We start from the raw sequence: 21,407 nt of genomic DNA on the forward strand, positions 1-21,407 counted from the left end.
GAACACATACATACAGTTCAGATAGTTACATGGAGTTTTGTATTCAATTTGCAGGTGTAGGTTTGGGGCCCATTTGAAAAATTGGTCTAGGAGATTTCTTTTTGCAAAGGTGCATCTTTCAAGAGTTCTTGCTCTTTGCTTTGACATTTTTCTTATTTGGAAATAGTAGCATTTGGAATTTGTGCTTGTAGATCTTTTTAGTGATTCATTCTCACATTTGATCTGAATGCTTTTATTTGAACTAAATATGTAGACATAACCCTCTCTTCCATCATTAAAAAAAAAAAAAAAAGGTAAATTGCACATCCACAACTTTGGTGGTGCAGTCCAAAGGCAGAGTTTTATTACTACTGTGAAGGTATATTACCAGTGAGGTGAATGCAACTAAAGGTATCCTCCATTGAGCGGCATAGAATACATAGGTATTGTCACTGGCACGTAGTCTGTGGAATTATTTTTGTTAGCCATTTCAAAATAAATAATTTAAAGTATTAGTGATGCAGCTGTAAATGTCAATGTTAGTAGACATTCATATTGAATTTCGACAACATTAATTCAACTGTATATAGAAAGTCGTCACTACTAAAGCACACTTTTTTTTAAAGCTAGTCCTTCCATATTATAATATTCTGATTTGCAAACAGTAAAGTATTCCACATGCTACTTTTGACGAAACCTAAAGTGGTTAACAAATCTCCATTTTAATGGAGAAAAGCTAGTCTGAAGGCTCACCAATAGGACTCATATAAGGCCTCTTATTAAGTTTGTTTCATTTACACTAACATCTTTGTCCCCTCTTTCTTTGCTCCTAGATGCTGCCTTTTCTTTTCTTTGTGCTTTGCCTCTTTTAGGCTCTGGTGTCTGTTACTTCCATCTGAACAACAAGAAGGTAAAATTTAGTGTTCCTTATGTTTTTGTGCTACAACATTGCACTGTCATTCTGTACTTTTTGCAGGGAAGGAAAAGGCAGCCAATTTTGAATCATATTGTGCAAGCAGTGTGTTATCCATTATTCTCTTCCTGTGTCCTACTTCATATACTTTTCATATACAGTAGATTTTACAACAGCTCAGCGACATGTTGCTAGTTGCCTTTTTTGTGAAGAGTATCTTTCCTCTTGAATTTAATAGCTCCTTAGGGTCTGAAGTTTAAATTGTAGGATCGATTTGTATTGGTGTAAAAAGGATTAGTCCATTTGTGCAGTAAAGTCTTTTGAGAGATGATGTGTTTTCAAAACTGAAGTGCAAAAATATTTTCCCGAATACAGTAAAAGCTGTGTTATCCGGCACTTTACCACCAGAAAGCTCTATAAACTGGCATTTCTGATCTTCATTCAAAGTCTGGCTTATAATCTGGTTGGAGTGGGGCCGGCAGGCTCCCTACCTGGTTCCACGTGGCTCCCCAAAAGTGGTGACATGTCCCTGCTGCTCCTAGACGGAGGAACGGCCACAAGGGGTTCTGAGTGCGGGGGGGGATGTGGGGCATGGGCTCTTGGAGGGAGTTTGGGGGCGAGAGGGGGCTCGGGGCAAGGGCTTGGGGCAGTGTTCCCTCTAATTTTTTCCATCTATATGCGGAATGAATGTGCATCATATCGAGGTAATGTGTGGATGTGCACCACCAGTAGAAACCAAAAGCCTAGATATAATATATATTTTTTAAAAGTTACCATAGGAATAATTACTCCAGCCAGGACAGGTTAGGCATTTTAGAACTCACTATTCAAAGAATTAAATTTAAGTGTAAGAGAAATAAAAATTATGAAATGCATAGACTAGTAAAAAAACTAAAATAACACACTTTAAAAGAAGTATCAGGAAGTAAGAACAATACAAGTATGTGTTGGGAAGTGAGTGTGAAAGACAGTCTGTGCATGCGACGGAGACACGCGCTGCGGGCGCGCATGTTGCCCCTTGAAGTATACTGACCCCACTTTAAGTAGATCAGCAAGTAGATCGGATGATTGGAAAAAGGGTAATATAGTGCCCATATTTTAAAAAGAGAAGAAAGAGAACCTGGGGAGCTACAGACCTGTCAGCCTCACTTCAGTCCCCAGCAAAATCATGGACCAGGTCCTCAAGGAGTCCATTTTGAAGCACTTGGAGGAGAGGAAGGTGATCAGGAACAATCAACATGGATTCACCAAGGGCAAGTCATGCCTGACCAACCTGATATCTCCTCATAGAAGGCAAACTGGCTTTGTGGATATGGGGAAAGTGGTGGATGAGATAGATCTTGACTTTAGCAAAGCTTTTGATATGGTAGTCTACAGTATTCTTGCCAGCAAGTTAAAGAAGTATGGATTAGATGAATGGACTATAAGGTGGATAGAAAGCTGGCTAGATTGTCGGGCTCAACGGGTAGTGATCAACGGCTTGATGTCTAGTTGGCAGCCGGTATCAAGCGGAGTGCCCCAGGGGTCGTTCGTGGGGCCGGTTTTGTAAGGATCTGGATGATGGGATGAATTGCACCCTCAGCAAGTTCGCAGATGACACTAAGCTTGGGGGAGAGGTAGATATGCTTGAGGGTAGGGATAGGGTACCCCCCATCTGCGCAGCAAGTAGGAGGCTCCTGGGAGCAGCTCCAAGGCAGAAGGCAGGAGCAACACACGGCAGTGGACGGAGGGACACCTGAACTGCGCAACACTTGATAGCCTGCTTATAGCTTACAGGGAATTTAGGATTGGGCGGCTGGCCACGGGGGCTGCCCCAGCAGCAGCTGGCGTGGCTGCAGAAGTCATGGAGGTCCCGGAAAGTCACGGGATCCGTGACCTCTGTGACAGACTCTCAGCTTTGCTTATAGCTTCTTCTCACAGAAAACAAGCTGACAGGGTCACTACCCAAGTGCGCTCTTTCTTTAATGAAGGAGAGTGAGGAATGAATTTAGAGTCTTTGACCTCCAATTGTCATGCACAATGACCACTTGCTTTGAAATTAGCACTTTTCTGTTAAAATACTTCATTTGCATTCCACCCAGCTTCTTTCTCGTTTGATGGGTTATTTAGTTACAGGTGTGTACACAATGTAAATGTGTACATTACATTGGGATATAAGTAAGTGAAAACAATGAAAGTAACATCCCATTCGTTTTCATGAAGTTTAAACACCTAATCATTGTCATTGCCCTTCTATGCACTTTTTCCAATTCTAATGTATCTTTTTTGAGATGGAGCAACCAGAACTGCACTCAGTATTCAAATACCATGGATTTATATAGTGCCATTATCATATTTTCTGTTGTATTATCTATCCCCTTCTTAATGATTCTATCACTCGGTTAGCTTTTGTGACTGCTGCTGCACATTGAGTGGATGTTTTCAGAGAACTATCCAGGGTGACTCCAAGATCGTTCTTGAGTGGTAACAAGTAATTTAGACCCCATCATTTTATGTGCATAGTTGGAATGATTTTTTCCAATATGCATTACTTAGGATTTACCAACATTGAATTTCATCTGCCATTTTGTTGCCCAGTCACCCAGTTTTATGAGGCCCCTTTGTAAATCTCAGCTGTCAGTCTTGGACATTGTATCATCTATACATTTTGCCACCTTACTGTTCACTCCCTTTTACAGATCATTTATGAATATGTTGAATAGCACTGGTCCCTGTACAGATCCTTGGGAACCTGGCTATCTGCCTCTCTCCACTGTGAAAACTGATCATTTATTCCTATCCTTTGTTTCCTGTCTTTTAACCAGATACTGATCCATGAGGGGTCCTTCCTTCTTATCCCATGACTGCTTACTTTGGTTAAGAGCCTTTGGTGAGGGACCTTGTCAAAGACTTTCAGAAAGTCCAAGTACGCTATGTCCACTGGATCACCCTTGTCCACATGTTTGTTGACCCCTTCAAAGAATTCTAATAGATTGGTGAGGCATGATTTCCTTTTATAAAAGCTGTATTGACTCAGCCCCAACATATTGTGTTTATCTAGGTGTCTGATAATTCTGTTCTTGACTATAGTTTCAACCAGTTTGCCTGGTTAGGCTTACTGTCAGTAATTGCCAGGATCAACTCTAAAGCCTTTTTTAAAAAAATTAGCAGTACGTTAGCTATCCTTCAGTCATCTGGTGCAGAGGCTAGGGTGACCAGATGTCCCGATTTTATAGGGGCAGTTCTGATTTTTGGGTCTTCTTCTTATATAGGCTCCTATTATCCCCCCGCCCCCCATCTCCTGTCCCGATTTTTCACACTTGCTATCTGGTCACCCTAGCAGAGGCTGATTTAATTGATAGGTTACATACTAGAATTAGTAGTTCTACAATTTCATATTTGAGTTCCTTCAGAACTCTTGTGTGAATACCATCTGGTCTTGATGACTTATTACTATTTAGTTTATCATTTTGTTCCACCTTTACTAATGCCTCAGCCTGGAACAGTTCCTGTTATTTGTCACCTAAAAAAAATGGCTCAGGTTTGGGGATTTCTCCCACATCCCATGCAGTGAAGACAGATGCAAAGAATTAATTTAGCTTTTCCACAATGGCTTTGTCTTCCTTGAGTGTTTCCTTAGCACCTGGGTTGTCCAGTGTCCCACTTGGACTATTTGGCAAGCTTTCTGCTTCAGATGTACTTAAAATATTTTTTGCTGTTAGTTTGTGGCTTTAACTAGTTGCCCTTCACATTCTTTCTTGGCCTGCCTTATTATACTTTTACATACACTTGTTTTGCCACAGTTTGTTCCTTTATATTTTCCTCCATAGGATTTGATTTTTAAAGGGTGCCTTTTTGCCTCTAATCACCTCTTTTACTCTGTTGTTTAGCCTGGGAAGGGGGTTCTCTCACTGCAAGTAGTACCTCCTTGTGGCTGCTCTGGGGATCAGCTCAATCTGGTCTGGTGCTTCCTTCCATCAGTTACTCAAGCTGTGACCCCTCTCTCTCTCTCTTTGTGACTCAGCCCTCCAGCCAGATCACTATATAGTCCTCCCCTTCTGGGCAGCCAAGTCTCTCTAGACCAGCTGTCTGGTTGGCACCTCTCACAATCCTGCGCCACTTCCCAGTGGCTGTTAAGGGAACTCAGGCACGCCCTTTGCACTGGATTCCAGCCCCGGAACCCTGTAACAAGCACTCAGGGTCTGCCCTATCCTACCCCTTGCTGCTGTTTCCCTGGACTTCTTCCTACCTTGCTCTCTCAGGTTTCCTTTCCCTATAACTCCTCTGGGGTTAACCCTTCTTGGGCTTATTCTTTCTTGGGTTTTCTCCTCTCCTCTGCTCTGCTCTCCTCTCTGCTCCCAGGGAGTGACTGCAGCCTCTCTCCAGCAGCCTCTTTCTGCCCTGAGCTACTTGGCTTTATACAACCCCTGCCTGTTCCTACCCAGGTGAGCTCCTCCTCAAACTGCAGCCTAGATGGATAATTAGCCCAATTAGCCAACTGAGCCCCTTCAATGGCTGGTGTGGGATGAACGCCCCATCACATAGCCATAGTAGCATTTTTTGGTCCTATTACTGTTTTTTTTAATTTGGGGTATACTTTTAGTTTGAGCCTTTATTATGGTGTTTTAAAATAGTTTCTATGCAGTTTGCAGGCATTTCACCCTTGCTACTGTTCCTTTTAATTTCCATTTAACTAGCTTCCTCATTTTTGTGTAGTTCCCCTTTTTGAAGTTAAATGCTACTGTGGTGAGTTTATTTGGCATTTTTCCCCCACAAGGATGTTAAATTTAATTACATTATGGTCGCTATTACCGAGCAATCAGCTGTATTCACCTCTTGGACCAGATCCTGTGCTTCACTTAGGACTAAATTAAGAATTGCCTCTTCCCTTGTGGGTTCCGGGACAAGCTGCTCCAAGAAGCAGTCATTTATAGTATCAAGAAATTTTGTTCCTGCAGTCCTTTCTGAGGTCAATATGAGAATAGTTGAAATCCACTATGATTATTTTTTTTTTTTTGCCTCTGTAGCCTGTCTAATATCACTGAGTGATTTCATAAGCACCGTCACCATACTAGTCAGGCGGTTGGTAAATATGTCAACTGCTGTATTCTTATTCTTCAAGCATGGAATTTCTTTCCATAGAGATTCTGTGGGTACAGTTTGATTCTACTTTATTTGATTCTATGCTTTCTTTCACATATAGAATCACACCCCCACCAGCGCAACCTACTCTGTCATTCCTGTGTATTTTGTACCCTTGTATTACCGTGTCCCGCTGATTATCCTCATTTCACCAGGTTTCTGTGATTCCTATTATATCAATATCCTCATTTAATGCCAGGCATTTTAGTTCACCCATCGTAGTATGTAGACTTCTAGCATTTTGATATAAGCTCTTTTACTACTCACTAGCTCCTACCTGTACATTAACAACTTCTTTCCTATCATCTTTACTAGGATATACAGTTCTCCCTTTAATAAACTCATCCCTAAGGGACATCTCTGCCTGGCTGACTTTCCCCTGTCCCTTAGTTTAAAAAATCCTCTACAACCTTTCTAATCGCACATGCCAGCAATCTGATTTCATTTTGGTTTTCTTTCTTTTCCAAAAGGTTCCCCAGTTCCCAACAAACCTAAAACCGTCTTCCTTATGCCATTGGCTTATCCATGCATTGAGACCCTGCAGTTCTGCCAGTCTTCCTGGCTGGTGCATGGAACTGGAAGCTTTTCAGAGAATGCTACCATGGAGGTCCTGGACTTTAGTGTCTTAATTGGCAGCCTAAATTTGGCGTCCATAACCTCTCTCCTACCTTTGCCTATATCATTGGTACCCACATGCACCACAACCACTGGTTCCTCCCCAACACTGCACATAAGTCTGTTCAGATGTCTTGTGAGAACCACAACCTTTGCACCCAGCAGGCAATTGTGTGGTTCTCCAGGTCATCACAAACCCAACTATCAACACTGCTGCTAATCAAATCCTCTGTTACTATTACCTTGCTGTGTTCCTAGTAACTGGGGTTCTCTCCCCCGGGAGGTGATCTCCTCAGTACAAGAGGAAACCATGACATCATCTGGAAGGAGGGTCCCAAATATTGAATAGTTTTTTTTCTCTGCTCCAGCTTGATGTTCTCTTTCCTCGAGACTTTCATCCTTCTGAAGAGAGGTTGTCAGACTGAGGGTGAAACTGCTCTGTTGTGTCCCTGAAAGTCTCCTCTGCATATCTCTCTTCTCCCTTAGCTCCTGCATGTCAGCTACTCTGCCCTCAAGAGCCCAAACTCTCTCTGAGGGCCATGAGCTGCTTGCACCATATGCACACATATACCACCTGCCCCTGAGGCAGGTAGTCTCACATGCTGCATTCAGTGTAATAAACTGGATAGTTCCCACTCTGCAACTGAATTTCTGTCTGCACTATTTTTACTCTTGCATCTTTTTTTTAAAGTTGGTTATTTTTGATTGGTGGGGAGGGGCTGGTTTATTGGCATAAGTTTAGAGTATGTTTGTTAGATGTATTGGGTTCTCTCCTCCTCATTCTCCCTTTCTTTACTAGGGGGTTTTCTGACATTCTTCTAATAGGTTATAGTCCCTTGGCCTCCTCCCCCTGCTGCTGAACTCTCACTGAAACCAAACTCTCCTTACCTTGGTAGCTTGTGCTGTTTTATTTTGTTGTGGGACTTTCTCTGCTTGAGAGCTGGACCTCGAAGGAATGCTGCTCTCAACTCCCTCGCAAAACTCCTGTTCGCCGCTCCTCTTTGCTAGCTCCTTTGGTCACTTAGGAGCTGGCTTTTTAAACCCCTTTTCTCCCTGAGGAGAGAGCCTTCAACCTCTCAGCAGAGGGCTTTGTGTATGAGCTTCACTCCCTCTCAGTCACCCAAGTAGAAGGTTGTGCTGGGTTGGCAGTTTAGAGTTGTTACCCAACCCCTCTGTACAGGGACCCAACCTAGGGTTGTCATCTCTGCGATATAAAAACTCGGGCATTCAGGATGATCCTGGGCCTATAAAATTGGACAGCCGGCAGTGTGTACTGAGCACCTTTACAGATTTCCTGGGACAGCTAACTCAAAAAAGGGAAGTTCCTAGAAAAACTGGACAGATGGCAACCCTACCCCAGCTCCATGGGGTGAGAGCAGGGCCGGTGCTACCATTAAGGCGAACTAGGCGGTTGCCTAGGGCGCCAAGATTTGGGGGTGCCAAAAAGCAGTGCCCCCAATTATTATTTTTTTTTTTACAGCATTCCTCCCCAAGCGCGCGGTCGCCGCTCCACCTCTCCCACCTCCCAGGCTTGCAGCGCCAATCAGCTGTTTGGCACCGCAAGCCTGGGAGGAGAATTAGAGCAGGGGCGGCATGCTCGTTGAGGAGGCGGAGCAGAGGTGAGCTGGGGTGGGTAGGTGCCGCACGGCTCCCCAGGCCAGGGGGATGGGGAGCTGCCGCGGGGGTGCCTCAGGGTGTGGGGGGGAGCTCACCTCTTCTACGCCCCCTCCCCGAGCACGCCGTTGCTGCTCCACTTCTCCCGCCTCCCAGGCTTGTGGCGCCAATCAGCTGTTTGGCGCCACAAGCCTGGGAGGGGAGGAGAATTAGAGCGGGGGCGGCGTGCTTGGGGAGGAGGCGGAGCAGAGGTGAGCTGGGGTGGGGAGCTGCTGCATGGCTCCCCGGGGGGGGGGCCCCTTGGGGGGGGGGGGGGCGCCGCAGGGTGGGGGGGGGGGGGGGGGGGGGGGGGGGGCCCCGCGGGGGGGGGGGTGGGGTGCAAGGTGGAAGTTTCGCCTAGGGCACGAAACTTCCTTGCACCGGCCCCGGGTGAGAGTGACAATCACCCCTTCCCATCAGATGCTGGGAAACTAGTAAGACATGCTCATGATTATATGTAATTCATTATCCCCTAAGTAACCTTGTCATCTTATTATAAACCTCATCCTTCCTTTTTCTGCCCTTATGGATCGTTGCTCTCTCGTGTTGCTTCGTGTTTAGAATTAAATTATATGCTATTTGGAGCGAGGACCATATTTTCATTTGTTCTGGTTGGACCACAAAAAACTTCAGATACTGTACAAATAATAATAATTTAATTTTTATATAATCTAAACCGCTGATTATCAAGATATGGTTGTGTTGTAATATATTTTTTTAAATAAACTTGTTAGAGAATGTGTGTGTACAAATCAGCTTACTGAACTATTGAAACATAGTGCTAGCAGTAAATAGATATTGTGCCTTGTCAGAACTAAGAAATGTCCTGACTTTGTTTTCCTAAGGAATAATACAAGGAACATAATAGACAGGATGTGAGTCTACTGCCTTTATTGCTAGTTTACATATTCAGAATATTGATTTGTGACCTTATGTTTTATTGACATTTCTTTTGTCAAAATAGAATAAATATTAGCTTGCTTCCATAACTGCCCCAAAATTTATTTTTTGAACTGGATGGCCTGAGAATTTTTGTTCTTTTTTCAAAATTGTGAGTGTATATAATATTTGTTCATATATAGGGACACATAAACTTTAATAATCAACAAGAATATTGATTTATTAGAACGCATTCATCCATGGAAAATTTACATACACGGATTACTCTCTGATTGTAGTTAGTTTACTGCATCCATACTCCGTGCCTAACTCCCTTCAAGAGTTGGGATTTTCTATCTATATCTAATCATCAGTAAACTGCTCCTTGAAGATTTACATTCTGGGCTGTGTTTTCAAAATTGGCTTCTTATTTTGCACACACACATATTTGTGCATGCAGTTATCATAATTACCTACTCAGATTGGGTCATTGGGCATCTGAGTAGCCCGTCTGAAAAACTCAGATACCAGTGTTCATATTTAAATATAGTAATTGTGCATGAGAGCAGCCATGCAAGCAAAACATCTATCTCAAGCAACTTAAAAAAATTATCCAACTGGTTGCAGCATCTGCTTAAGTAACAACAGAGGAAGCACTAAGTGTGATTCATAGCAATTACAAAACTGAGGGCAGTTGAGGGTTAAGACTCCATACAGATTACAACTAATAGCTACAGTCTGCTCTAATCAACCCAGGCAGGGATACCTTGTCTGAAATATTTACCAAGATACTGCAGCTGAATTAATGAGAACTTTTATGCATTTTTAATTTTCAATAGATTACTTTTAATTTACCTTATTTACAATAGTGATTTCCCTCTTTTAGGAAGGAACAACCAAAATTGGAAGATGTGATTCAGACCAGGAGCAGGATATTGGTAAGAGACTGAGATTACAGAGGATTTTACAGTGTGTTCTGTCAACCCAGGTGCTTTTGCTTGTCTAGCATAACAGTCTAATAGGCATTTTTTCTTTACCAGCAGTCTCCATGTGAGAAGTTGAGAAGAAAATAACTGCTTGTAGGTTTGCTATATAATGAAGTGTTAGTTAATTTTTGCTGCTATTTATTGGGTCAAGAAACACCGTGTAATTGAGTATCTACTTAAGTTTTTCCCTAGTAGGGTAAATTTACATTAGGGATTGAAAATTATTGTGGTTCAAAGCCCAGAACTTGCTCTATTCATTCCGGTTTTAATTCTCTCTCTCTCAAACTGGTTCAATATATTTCTTTCCAGCTGTGCTGGGTCATGGGTGTTAGATCTTAAAATTACATAGTTTTCATTATCTTCCCCCCCCCCTTCATTTCTGATGTGATTTTTTTTTTTAGCAGCCACAATTTCAAGAAGTACCAAAACTAGTAGAAACTGACATTTAATACTGAAATTGGAAACAGCTTGGAATGCCAGCTTTGATTAAATCATCAGTCTCTAGCTCTAGTATTTAGTGAAATATCAGCTGTTAAAATAATGTCACAGTTCAAATAGAAAATATAGCATGATTACAGGTCCTGATAGCGTACAACTTGCTAGGAATAGAATTTTGGAAGAACAGTACAAATACTTTCAGACCAGTAAACTTTTCCAAAAACCGATCCTGAACTAGTAATCAGAGGAGAAATTTAGGTTTCTATATGGTGCATAGGATTGTTCTTTGACTATAGTGCTGTACTTACCTGCACTGGAAGCTTTTGTTCTAAAGCAAATGTGGAAAAGAGTTTAAAATAAACCTAAAACGATCCAGTAAAAATGACCTACAATTTTTAGTTCTGCAGGGTCAATGGATTGAAAGGAACCATTGCATTATAGACAACAAGTGTGGAATTGTGACACTGCGGCCAGTCCAGGGAGCATATTGTACTGTAAATGGACAGAAAGTCACTGGTGCTTGTCGTCTGTCACAAGGTGAGTCTTGCGGTTCCTTTTTGTGACATTGATGCTAATGATACAGGTATCAGCAGGTGAATACAGTAAAATACTGAGAGAGTAAATACTGTAAATCCATTCCTCAGCATTCCTTAGGGTGGAACAATACAACCTAATAACCCTCTGAGTTCAGAAACTAGGATCTACTGAAGTCGTACACGTCTATTAAATGGATAGGCATATGTGTTATGTTAAAATGAAACAGTTATGGTCATATTAAGATTAATTTTAGCTGCAGTAATTCTTAGCTCTCTGAAAATGGAAGGCTTTTCAGGATTGCTTCTGATCAGTAAGGTAATGGGTTAGGTAGAACCCCTCTAACATGTCCACTGCAAAAGCCATAAGAGCTTGGCTTTCTGTGGACTGTACTAGAATGGTTGAATTACCTTAGACTTCATTTCTCATTGGAATCAGATTTTTGTCAAAATTGTAGATGTTGAGCAATAGAGTACAGGGGAGTGTCTCTGAATTCAAAGTTAGGGTTAGAGATTTAAGGCCGGGTTTACAAAAGCACCTAACAAACTCTATTGATGTCAGTGGAACAGGCCCGTATTGTGGTTTCAGAGGCAAACACTGGGAAACCACTTTTCTTGGCTGCCCAGAGCTTCTGCTGTTAGGAGATGGTGCTTCTTTTACACACCACCACCAGACAGTCTTATTCAGCTTACTAGGACAAGTCTTTATCTTATTATTGACACTTTTTTTCAATTCTACTTCAAAGTTCCAAGATCATGCTGCTGTGGGATTAAAATATGGCTCTATGTAGGGGCGTTTCGAAATTCTTCTTTGAATTTTTTTTTACTTAATTTGTGCTTTAGATTTTTTCTCACTTTTTGTAGCATTTTCACTTTAAAGATTTTTTGAGTATCTTAATTACTGAGCACAGGGATTTGAAATCTTTCTCTTATGTGCTCCTTGTCATTAAGATAGAGGAGTCAGAATAAAAAGAAATTTCCAGCAGTGTATTTGCCCCTGACCTCCAGGGTTTAAGATTTTTTAAAAAGCACAGTAATGCTGGCAGTAACAGTCAGCGAAGTGTTACTACGAGTGGTTTAAATTGTATGTACCATGGATACACATCAAATTCCAGGTGTTTGATAAAATTTTATCTTCATAGTTTCCTTTTTTTGAACAGGAGGTCTTGTTGTCCTGGGCAAGGCTCATAAATTTAGGTTCAACCACCCAGCAGAGGCTGCCATTTTAAGACAAAGAAGATTGGTAAGTTTTGAGACTTTATATTTTTCTTTCCTAAATTCCTTCATGGGTGACTAACCTTATTTCATTTTAAACGCAAATATCAAATGTATAACATTTCTTCATATCTACTTATTTACTTGCATCATTTCCTCCTTCTAATGGTCTGTAGTAACACTAAACCATTGTGGATGGACACCGGTGCTGTTTGCAGAGTTGCTTAGCAAAAGAAAATGCAGATCCTCTTAAATAATTTAATATATCCTTGTTTTCTAGTCATGACTTCACTGGGGTTGAAACAATATAACTAAAGGCAGAATACTAAAGGGGAAAGACAATTTAAAAACTTTCCATGGTCAATAATATTCTGAGTTATCCTCGTTATGGTATTAGCTCACCGTTCAGCATTAAATACACTAAAAACAATTTTAGCTGGTGAAATATATATATTGAGTGCCCCAGTATTCATGTAGATATTGTTACATGCATTGGAGTTAGAGATTGAAATTAAAAATTGATAAAAGGAAATACTTTTTATGTGGTGTATAAAAAGGGAACTCACTACTGCAGGATATTATTTAGAAAATAGTTTATTCAGATTTCCAAACAGACTTAGACATCTGTAAGGTCACTGGGACAAGGGACATGCTCTATTCTGTGGCACATATTAACAGCAGCAATAATAAGTTGAAACCTGCTAGGTTGTTTTAATATTCCTTCCTCTGCTCCCATCTTGTTTTTTTTTAATAGATTAGTGAAGTCTCCACCGTATTGAGCAGCAAATCTTTGGAATGGCTGGACTTGGATGGAGATTTCACTCCTTCCCCTCCCTATATCTTTTCTCCACTTGAAAAAGAAAGGTAAGTTTAAAAGAAGTATTCACTGGAATGGAACTTCCCTGGAACCTGGGTTCATTTCAAAGAGAAGTGGAATGCATAGGTCCCATCATATTTTATTTACTTATTTAGATTTAAATTATAATGATGAGTGGAACAGCTCCAACAGGAGAGCTTGAGAGAGAACCACGCCTGATTACCCTATGCCCTGGAGGTCAGGGCACTCACCTGGGCTATAAAAGACCCAAGTTCAAGTCCTTACTTAAAGTCAGGGAGAGTAAGGATTTAAAAACAGGTCTCCTACATTCCAGATGAGTGCCCTAAGCATGGGCTATTGGGTATCCTGGGATACACACACCACCAGTCCCCCAAAAATGCTCTATATGGTCACCCACAACAGTCTTTTGTATGAGGCCAAATCTGATATGTATACTCTGAAAACACCTACTGGACTGGGCCCTGCAGGTGAGATAGGTGGGTAAAGTCCTAAAATCTTGCTGGGGTTTAGGCATGATCTCGGGTGCTGAACTGATTAGCAGCGTCTGGACTTCAGTGATTTTGCACATGCCCAAAGCCAGAAATGTAGGCATATTTTCACTAGAAATTTAGTCTTCTAGGGAATTTAGGCACCTCCAGAGAGAGGTAGCAGCTGAGCAGAAATCTTAGTTGCTCCTAAGTTCCTTTGTGGGTCTAGCCCAAAGAGATTAAGGTCAAAAGATCCCACTGATTTTGGGTGTCCAATTTGACATGACTAGGATCTGATTTTTCAGAATACTTAGCATAGGTTAGCACATTACATGTTCAAATCACAGCTCCCATTGACTTCAGTTGCTACTGTGAGTTCTCAGCACTTCTGCAAATCAGACCCCTGCAGGGTCTTAACTCAGGCACCCAGAAAATGAGGAACACACAATTAGTGACAACCAGGGAAGAGTTTGGTTTACGTGATTTGCTCAGCATCACATAGAAACTCTGTGGCACAGGCAGGGATTGAATCCAAATTTTAGGTCATTCAACTTCCTTAACCATGAAACCATCCTTTCTTTTCCTCCAATCCCCTGCCTCATTCACCACATGCCTTCCAACTTCTGCAACAAAGGGGTCCAACAGACAGCAGCCTCCTTTACGATACAGCCTTGATTCATCCCCAGAGCAGGTCTATCGTGTGCACTGAATAAAGCTGTGGAAAATATAGTATGTGATTGTGAAATTAAAGACCATAATGCATTACAAACAAGGGGGCTGAATTAATGCTGCACAGGCAACATTAATTCTGGCATTTCCTAACTTTTGAGTCCTTAACTTTGCAACCTTAATGTTCTTTGAAGCTAATTTTGGTGTGAAATTTAAGTTATAAAGAGGATGCTATTTGGTGTATTTATAAAACTGAATATAACCATTTTCTTCTTGGAGAGCTGTCATGCGATGGTGATTTGTATTTAATTGTTGGGGAAAGAACAACTGCTTCCATAGTTCACCTCAAGCATCAACCCATTTCTTTGCTAGAGTTATTCTAACGGAATAGCAAAATTCAGCATTTTTAAAATTCTCTTGGAATGTTTTTCCTTTTTATATTTATGAACATGAAGCATTCATCCTTATACAATATTTGTGCATGCTTTCTGTGTTACTGTCTCCAAGTGTGCACTGTGTGCTCTTCTTCTCTCAGGATAACATCCTTAGATCCTCTTCAGCTATTTCTTTTAATTTTATATGGAGATACCTTTCTTTACAAAACAATATTTGGTATTTATTTGTTTTGTACAATGTATCATACCAGGTCATGTCACTTTTACCTCCATTCCCCACAGAATGGAAAAATTTACAAATAAGACGTTTGCTAATGATCTACATCATGCCAAGAGACTCACTACACAGTTTTGAATATAAAAGAGGTAGAAACTTTGTTGTAGGCTCTCAGTGATGGGTATCAGATATTTGAGACATCTCAAGGCATATAGGATTGTACATCGCTATTTTGTTTTTTTTTAGCGAGTGTTTGAGTTGCCTTCATAAACCAGACAGGATTGAGGACTATTTCTGATTGATTTCCAGATTATGTATAGATAGTAGATTCCTTTAGGATGGGAATATGCTATATTATAGTGTATAATGTTGTTTTCCATTTTGCCATGATTATCTTAAACTGTTACTCTGAAAATGAAACTTTTTGGTGTCCTGCTCATTTGAATTTTTATTAATGACTGTCTGTTACTGAGATGAGATATAATGTGCATGTAGTTTTTATTAGCTGTGTTTTACCTGAAGAAATCCAGCAATCTTTTGTTTCTCTTCTGTAGTCTTTCCACAAAGTTAAACCAAATTGTTTTTCTTTTTCTTCCCTTGCACTAAGTGATAAGTGTGTCTCTTATTCCAGATAAGTGGATTTGCTCATGTGATTGAAATGTTTCCCCCTAAGAGGGTCAGCACAAAGGTCTATAATATAGGGATAAAATGGGACTGAAGTGGTCTGTAGATGTTGCAGAGGCAACATCAGAGCAAATCAATGTCACCTAGTAGAAGCGTATCTGATATACAGTACTGACTGTAATATATTTCTTGGTTTTTCCACAGTCAAAAGCATATAGGCCATGAGGAGTACAAACATTCAACTGAAATGATGAGGTAAGAGACTAGCTTGAAGTTAGTATATGACAGTACCTTTCATCATGAGATTTCCTGCACTGTTCTCCAATCTTTGCAAATGAGTATGCATCCTCATGCAAACTTTGGGAATTACAGATATGTGAGGCTCAGGGAAATTGATACTGGTGCAAAGATGCAGTCAGCTCCTTCCTCTGTAATCATTAGGTCTTCATGTCCATCTCCATTCTTGACTCAGCCTGTTCAGAGCTATAACATTGTTTAATTGCTTAATTTTCTAGGCTTTCTTAGCTATGACTATCACAAGTTAGAATTATTAGGATCATGTCAAAACCATGCTGATTTTCTGGCCTCTCTAGCCCTTCCTTTCCCCATTGGCCGCTGTGGGAGGAGGCAGTCTGGACCACGATAATCCAAGTGCATTTCATCACATTGAAGTGTCAGAATGGCAGTTTGCAATCAAAGTGCAGATGATACCCTGTTGCTTGCTGCCATGATGCTATTCTTATTTCATATTTGATGCTTTTTTGCTTTAGTGGCTTGCCAAGCTATTAAACTCAAGTCCCAAGTGAGACGAACCTAACATTCTAATGGATCCAACCTTAAAGCTGTGCTGACCAATTGTTGTGGGTTTTTTTAATGTTGTAAGTGCAATTTAACAAATGGATTGCAAATGACCCTGCAAAGCTTCTTTATCTCATCTCAGGGTCTTTTTTCAGTCAAACTGTAAGTGTGAAAATGCTGCTTTTGAGGGGATAGAGTGCTGTAAGTCAAATGCTGCAGTTGGAAGGAGCTGTGGAGCAATTGTTGACTAACTCCCAATGTTATTCCAGCTGACATAGGACTGAATAGTGTCAAAAACGTTCAGGATGGGTGAAATTCACACCTGTGCAAAGAGTCATCACTCTTGTGCTTTCTAAGTAGGGCTTAAACATGACTCAAGCAGAACTCAAAGTGATGTGTAAGCCATATGCTGGCTGTCTGCCCAGGGCTGAATTTCACCCATTTGGAATATATAAACACATAAAGAACATCATGCCATTTTCACTTATAATTGTAATATTTTTATAGGTGTCAATTTGGTAAAGTGTTCTCATAAATTCATTTTAGACTTTTATGTGTAACCAGGTCAAGCCTGTACTTTTTGTTCCCTTGATAAGAATAGAATAAGTACAAACATTCACAGTGAAATAATATTAAGGCTCTAACTCAGTCTGACAAAAGCAGGTAATTAAAATGTAATGCCAGATGTGTTTGTCTTTATGTACTGGGCCCAATTTAGCAATCTTTATTCTTGTAAGTAGTCCTTACTCACGAAAGGTAGTTCCACTGACTTGTATGGGACTAATTGCATGTGCAAGGACTAATCATATGATTAATGTTTTTTAGAATTGGGCACTATGTCTGGTGGTTCTAGGAATCTCCAAACTGTATAGGGTCTGGTACAATATCTGCTCATACTAGGTGAATACTGTGACAGGTTGGATCACAGAAACCCATTGGGAACTGCCACCTGATGTGCCAAGACTACTTCTGCTCCTGCTTTCCTGCCCTGGCAGCCTAGGACTCCAGCACCTTGTCTTGTTGAGCCGTACACGCCAGTCTGCTCCATCACAGACCCAGGGTCTGAACCATGTGCCCCAAAGCTGCAGACTTAACCTGAAAGCAGGGGAGGGATAGCTCAGTGGTTTGAGCATTGTCCTGCTAAACCCAGGGTTGTGAGTTCAATCCTTGAGGGGACCACTTAGGGATCTGGGGCACATCAGTACTTGGTCCTGCTAGTGAAGGCAGGGGGCTGGACTCAATGACCCTTCAGGATCCCTTCCAGTTCTAGGAGATAGGTATATCTCCATATATAATAATATATATTAGCACTCAGATACCCAACTCCAAATGGGGTCTAAACTCCAAATAAATCCATTTTACCTTGGATAAAACATATACAACAGTGGCTCTCAAACTTTTTTACTGGTGACCCCTTTCACATAGCAAGCCTCTGAGTGCGACCCCCCCCCTTATAAATTAAAAACACTTTTAAATATATTTAACACCATTATAAATGCTGGAGGCAAAGCGGGGTTTCGGGTGGAGATTGACAGCTCACAACCCCCGATGTAGTAACCTCGTGACCCCCTGAGGGGACCCGACCCCCAGCTTGAGAACCCCTAATATACAGGGTAAACTCATAAATTGTTCACCCTCTATAACACTGATAGAGAGAGATGCACAGCTGTTTGTCCCCCCAGGTATTAATACATGTTCTGGGTTAATTAATAAGTAAAAAGTGATTTTATTAAATACAGAAAGTAGGATTTAAGTGGTTCTAAGTAATAGCAGACAGAACAAACTGAATTACCAAGTAAAATAAAATAGAACACGCAAGTCTATGTCTAAGAAACTGAATACAAATAAAACCTCACCAGTTCCAGTAAGCTTCCTTTTACAGACTAGTCTCCTGCTAGTCTGGATCCAGCAATCTCTCACATCCCCTGTAGTTGCTGTCCTTTTGTTCCAGTTTCTTTCAGGTATCCTTGGGGGTGGAGAGGCTACCTCTTTAGCCAGATGAAGACAAAATGGAGGGGTCTCCTGGGGGTTTAAGTAGACTTTCTCTTGTGGGTGGAGACCCCCTCCTTACTCCTATGCAAAGTCCAGCTCCAAGATGGAGGTTTGGAGATTCCATGCATGACTCAGTTTTTACCAGCCAAGCCACATTCCTGGGAAGGCTCAGATGTGGATTGGCATCTTCAAGTTTATTGTTGGTTTAAGTGGTTTTTGACTGGACACTTTATTTGCACTTTTCTCAAGCTGACCAAATGCTCTACTAGGCTAGTTAAAATCAAGGCAGTACACAGCCAATATTCATAACTTCAAATACAAAAATGATACATGCATACAAATAGGATGAATACATTCAGTAGATCATAACCTTTACATAGATATGTTACATGCCATATGTAGCCTAAAACATATTCTAGTTATGTCACTGTAGTGAGGCCGTATTGGCAAACCGGGAAATGGGCGGACTTAGCCGCCCACTACTAAAGGCCCCTCCCCCAGCCTAGCGGGAGGGACCACTGGACCCAGTACCAAATGATTACGTGGGACAACTAATAAAAAAACAAGGAACAAGGTGACGGTCAAAGGTTCAAAAGCAGGGAACCAGATGGGGACACCGAGCAGAGAACCCCGGACAGCGCCCACTGCTCCTCGAAGGTGGCAAGGGAGCCAGCGGACGCTGCCCAGTGGAACTCCGCACGGAGACGTGAAACCAAAGAGGTATGAAAGTAGGCCCCACAGTCGCAAAGCACCCCCTCGTCCAACATCTTCTCCCTGGTATTATAGATGGTGAGTTTGGCCAGGGCCAGGAAGAGGTTGACGAGGAGGTCTCGCGACTTAGTGGGGCCACGGATAGGGTGTGCATAAATAAACAAGTGCGGGGAAAAGTGTAACCAGAACCTCAACAAGAGGTTCTGGAGAAGCCGGAAAAGGGGCTGCAGCCTGGCGCACTCAAGGTAAGCGTGCGCCAGGGTCTCCCTAATGCCACAAAATGGGCAGGCCTCAGGAATAGGGGTGAACCGCGCCAAGTACACGCCCGTGCTCACGGCCCCATGAAGGAGCCGCCAACCAATGTCCCCGGCGGGCCTTGGAACTAAGGTGGAATAAAGGCTGGCCCACCGGGGCTCCTCACCCTCCACAGGTAACAGATAGTCCCTCCACTTGGTGTCGGGGCGGGACACGAGGGTGAGGTGATGCAACGTGTGAAGCACGAGCGTGTACAGATAGTCCCTAGGCGCGGTTCGAAACAGGACCGGCTGCAAAGCGCGCAGCCGGCTCGGGTTATGGGAGCGGGGGAGCCGGGGGGGCTCATGGAACAGGGGCCCGAGAAAAAGGTCCGGAGGGCCCGGGGTGAGGGGTGGGCGGGGAGCACCCTCCCGCAGGGCCCGCCACAGAAAGCCGAGAGCAGGAGGTGACAATGCAGCGCCCACCTCCTGGAGTACACGCAGAGGGGTCGCGAGGGTGGATAGCCCCATGCGCCGACCAAGCGCGCGGGGATCCACCCAGTCCCCTCTGGTGTAGTCCAGGAGGTCTCCGACCCTGGTGGTTTCCGCCAGGACCAACCTCCGGCTCACCGAGGGCGACTCCGCCACCTGCACACGAAGATCGGGATTGTGCAGCAGGGGCTCCGCGAGGAGATCTGCGCCCTCGGTGGCCACAATGGACCTGGTCGCCGAGAAAAGCTTCCAGGTCCGGAGAAGGTCCTGGTAGAAGACCGGCAGCTCCGAGAGGTCTCGCGGAAGACCTCTCGGATGAAGAAAAAGGAGCTGCCGGTCGTATCGGAGCCCTCGGAGGCGGCGGAGGAAGGCGTGCGCTAACGTGCTCCATGCCGGACTACCTTCACCATAAAGGAGCCTCTGCAGGGCCTGGAGGCGGAAGACATGGACCTGGCTACGAAGGCAGACCAGGCCCTGTCCCCCCTCCTCCAGGGGAAGACTCAGAACCCCCGCAGAGACCCAGTGCAGTCCAGGCCAGAAGAACTCCAGGGCTATCCTCTGGAGCCTGGCCAGGAGTCCCGGGGTCGGGCTCAGGGTGTTGAGCCGGTGCCAGAGCATGGACAGGACGAGCTGGTTCAGCACCAGCGCCCTCCCCCGCAGGGAGAGACACCGGAGCAGTCCCGTCCATCTCCGCAACCGCTCACGCACCCTGGCCTCCAAATCCAGGACAGGTCTGGCGCGAACACCACCCGGACGACGACACCACCTTCACCTATGTCCGGGTGGAGGACGACCGGTCGTGCCACTCCCGGTTGGACCGCATTTATCTGTCCCGTTTTCATCTGCCTCCAGCGTCCGGCCGGCCCCGTTCTCAGATCACCACCTGGTGACCGTGACGACCTCTCTCAGTTCCGAGCGGCCGGGGCCGGCCTATTGGCATTTTAATAATAGTTTGCTGGAGGACGTGGGCTTCGTGGCATCCTTCCGGGAGTTCTGGCTGGCCTGGCGGGGGCAGCGGCGCGCCTTTCCCTCGGCGCGGCGGTGGTGGGATGTGGGGAAGGTCCGCGCGCGGCTCTTCTGCCGGAACTACACCCGGGGCGCCAGCCGGCGGCGGGATGCATTGTTAGGGCAGTTGGAGCGGGAGGTTTTGGAGCTGGAGAGGCGTCTGGCCTCCGGCCCCGAAGATCCACCCCTCTGCGCGGCGTACCGGGAGAAGCGGGAGGAGCTCCGGGCCCTGGAAGACCACCGGGCCCGGGGCGCGTTTGTTCGATCCCGCATCCGTCTCCTTCGGGAGATGGATCGCGGCTCCCGCTTCTTCTACGCCCTGGAGAAACGGAGGGGGGCCAAACAGCATGTCACCTGCCTCCTGGCAGAGGACGGCGCCCCCCTCACGGATCCGGAGGAGATGCGTGGCAGGGCCAGGGCCTTCTACGCCGCTCTTTTCTCCCCAGATCCGACCGACGCCGAGGCCTGCAGGGTGCTCTGGACCGAGCTCCCGACGGTCAGCGCGGACGGCCGAGACCGGCTGGAGCTGCCTCTTTCTCTGGCTGAGTTCTCGGCGGCCCTCCGGCTCATGCCTACTAACAAATCTCCAGGCATGGACGGGCTGACTGTGGAGTTTTACCGCGTGTTCTGGGAC

General features: G+C 43.9%; 1 protein-coding gene across 5 annotated transcripts in view; it reads left to right on the forward strand.

Moving 5' to 3' along the window:
• STARD9 (StAR related lipid transfer domain containing 9) overlaps positions 1-21,407 on the forward strand; it is a 185,864-nt gene that overhangs the window by 113,653 nt on the left and 50,804 nt on the right. For 4 of the 5 annotated variants that reach the window (XR_004645546.1, XM_034769183.1, XM_034769182.1 and 1 more), the window contains exons 17-21: positions 10,047-10,098; positions 10,984-11,121; positions 12,278-12,360; positions 13,087-13,196; positions 15,747-15,797. Coding sequence is in view for 4 of the 5 variants with exons in the window: in XM_034769183.1 (XP_034625074.1) it covers positions 10,047-10,098; positions 10,984-11,121; positions 12,278-12,360; positions 13,087-13,196; positions 15,747-15,797 (434 nt within the window). In the remaining variant the exon portion in view is untranslated. Of the gene's footprint in view, positions 1-868; positions 890-10,046; positions 10,099-10,983; positions 11,122-12,277; positions 12,361-13,086; positions 13,197-15,746; positions 15,798-21,407 lie in introns of those variants that run through there. The other variant, XM_034769184.1, reaches the window with a different exon arrangement.

The sequence above is a fragment of the Trachemys scripta genome, chromosome 4 (assembly GCF_013100865.1).
Source record: "Trachemys scripta elegans isolate TJP31775 chromosome 4, CAS_Tse_1.0, whole genome shotgun sequence".
NCBI classification, from domain to species: domain Eukaryota; kingdom Metazoa; phylum Chordata; order Testudines; family Emydidae; genus Trachemys; species Trachemys scripta.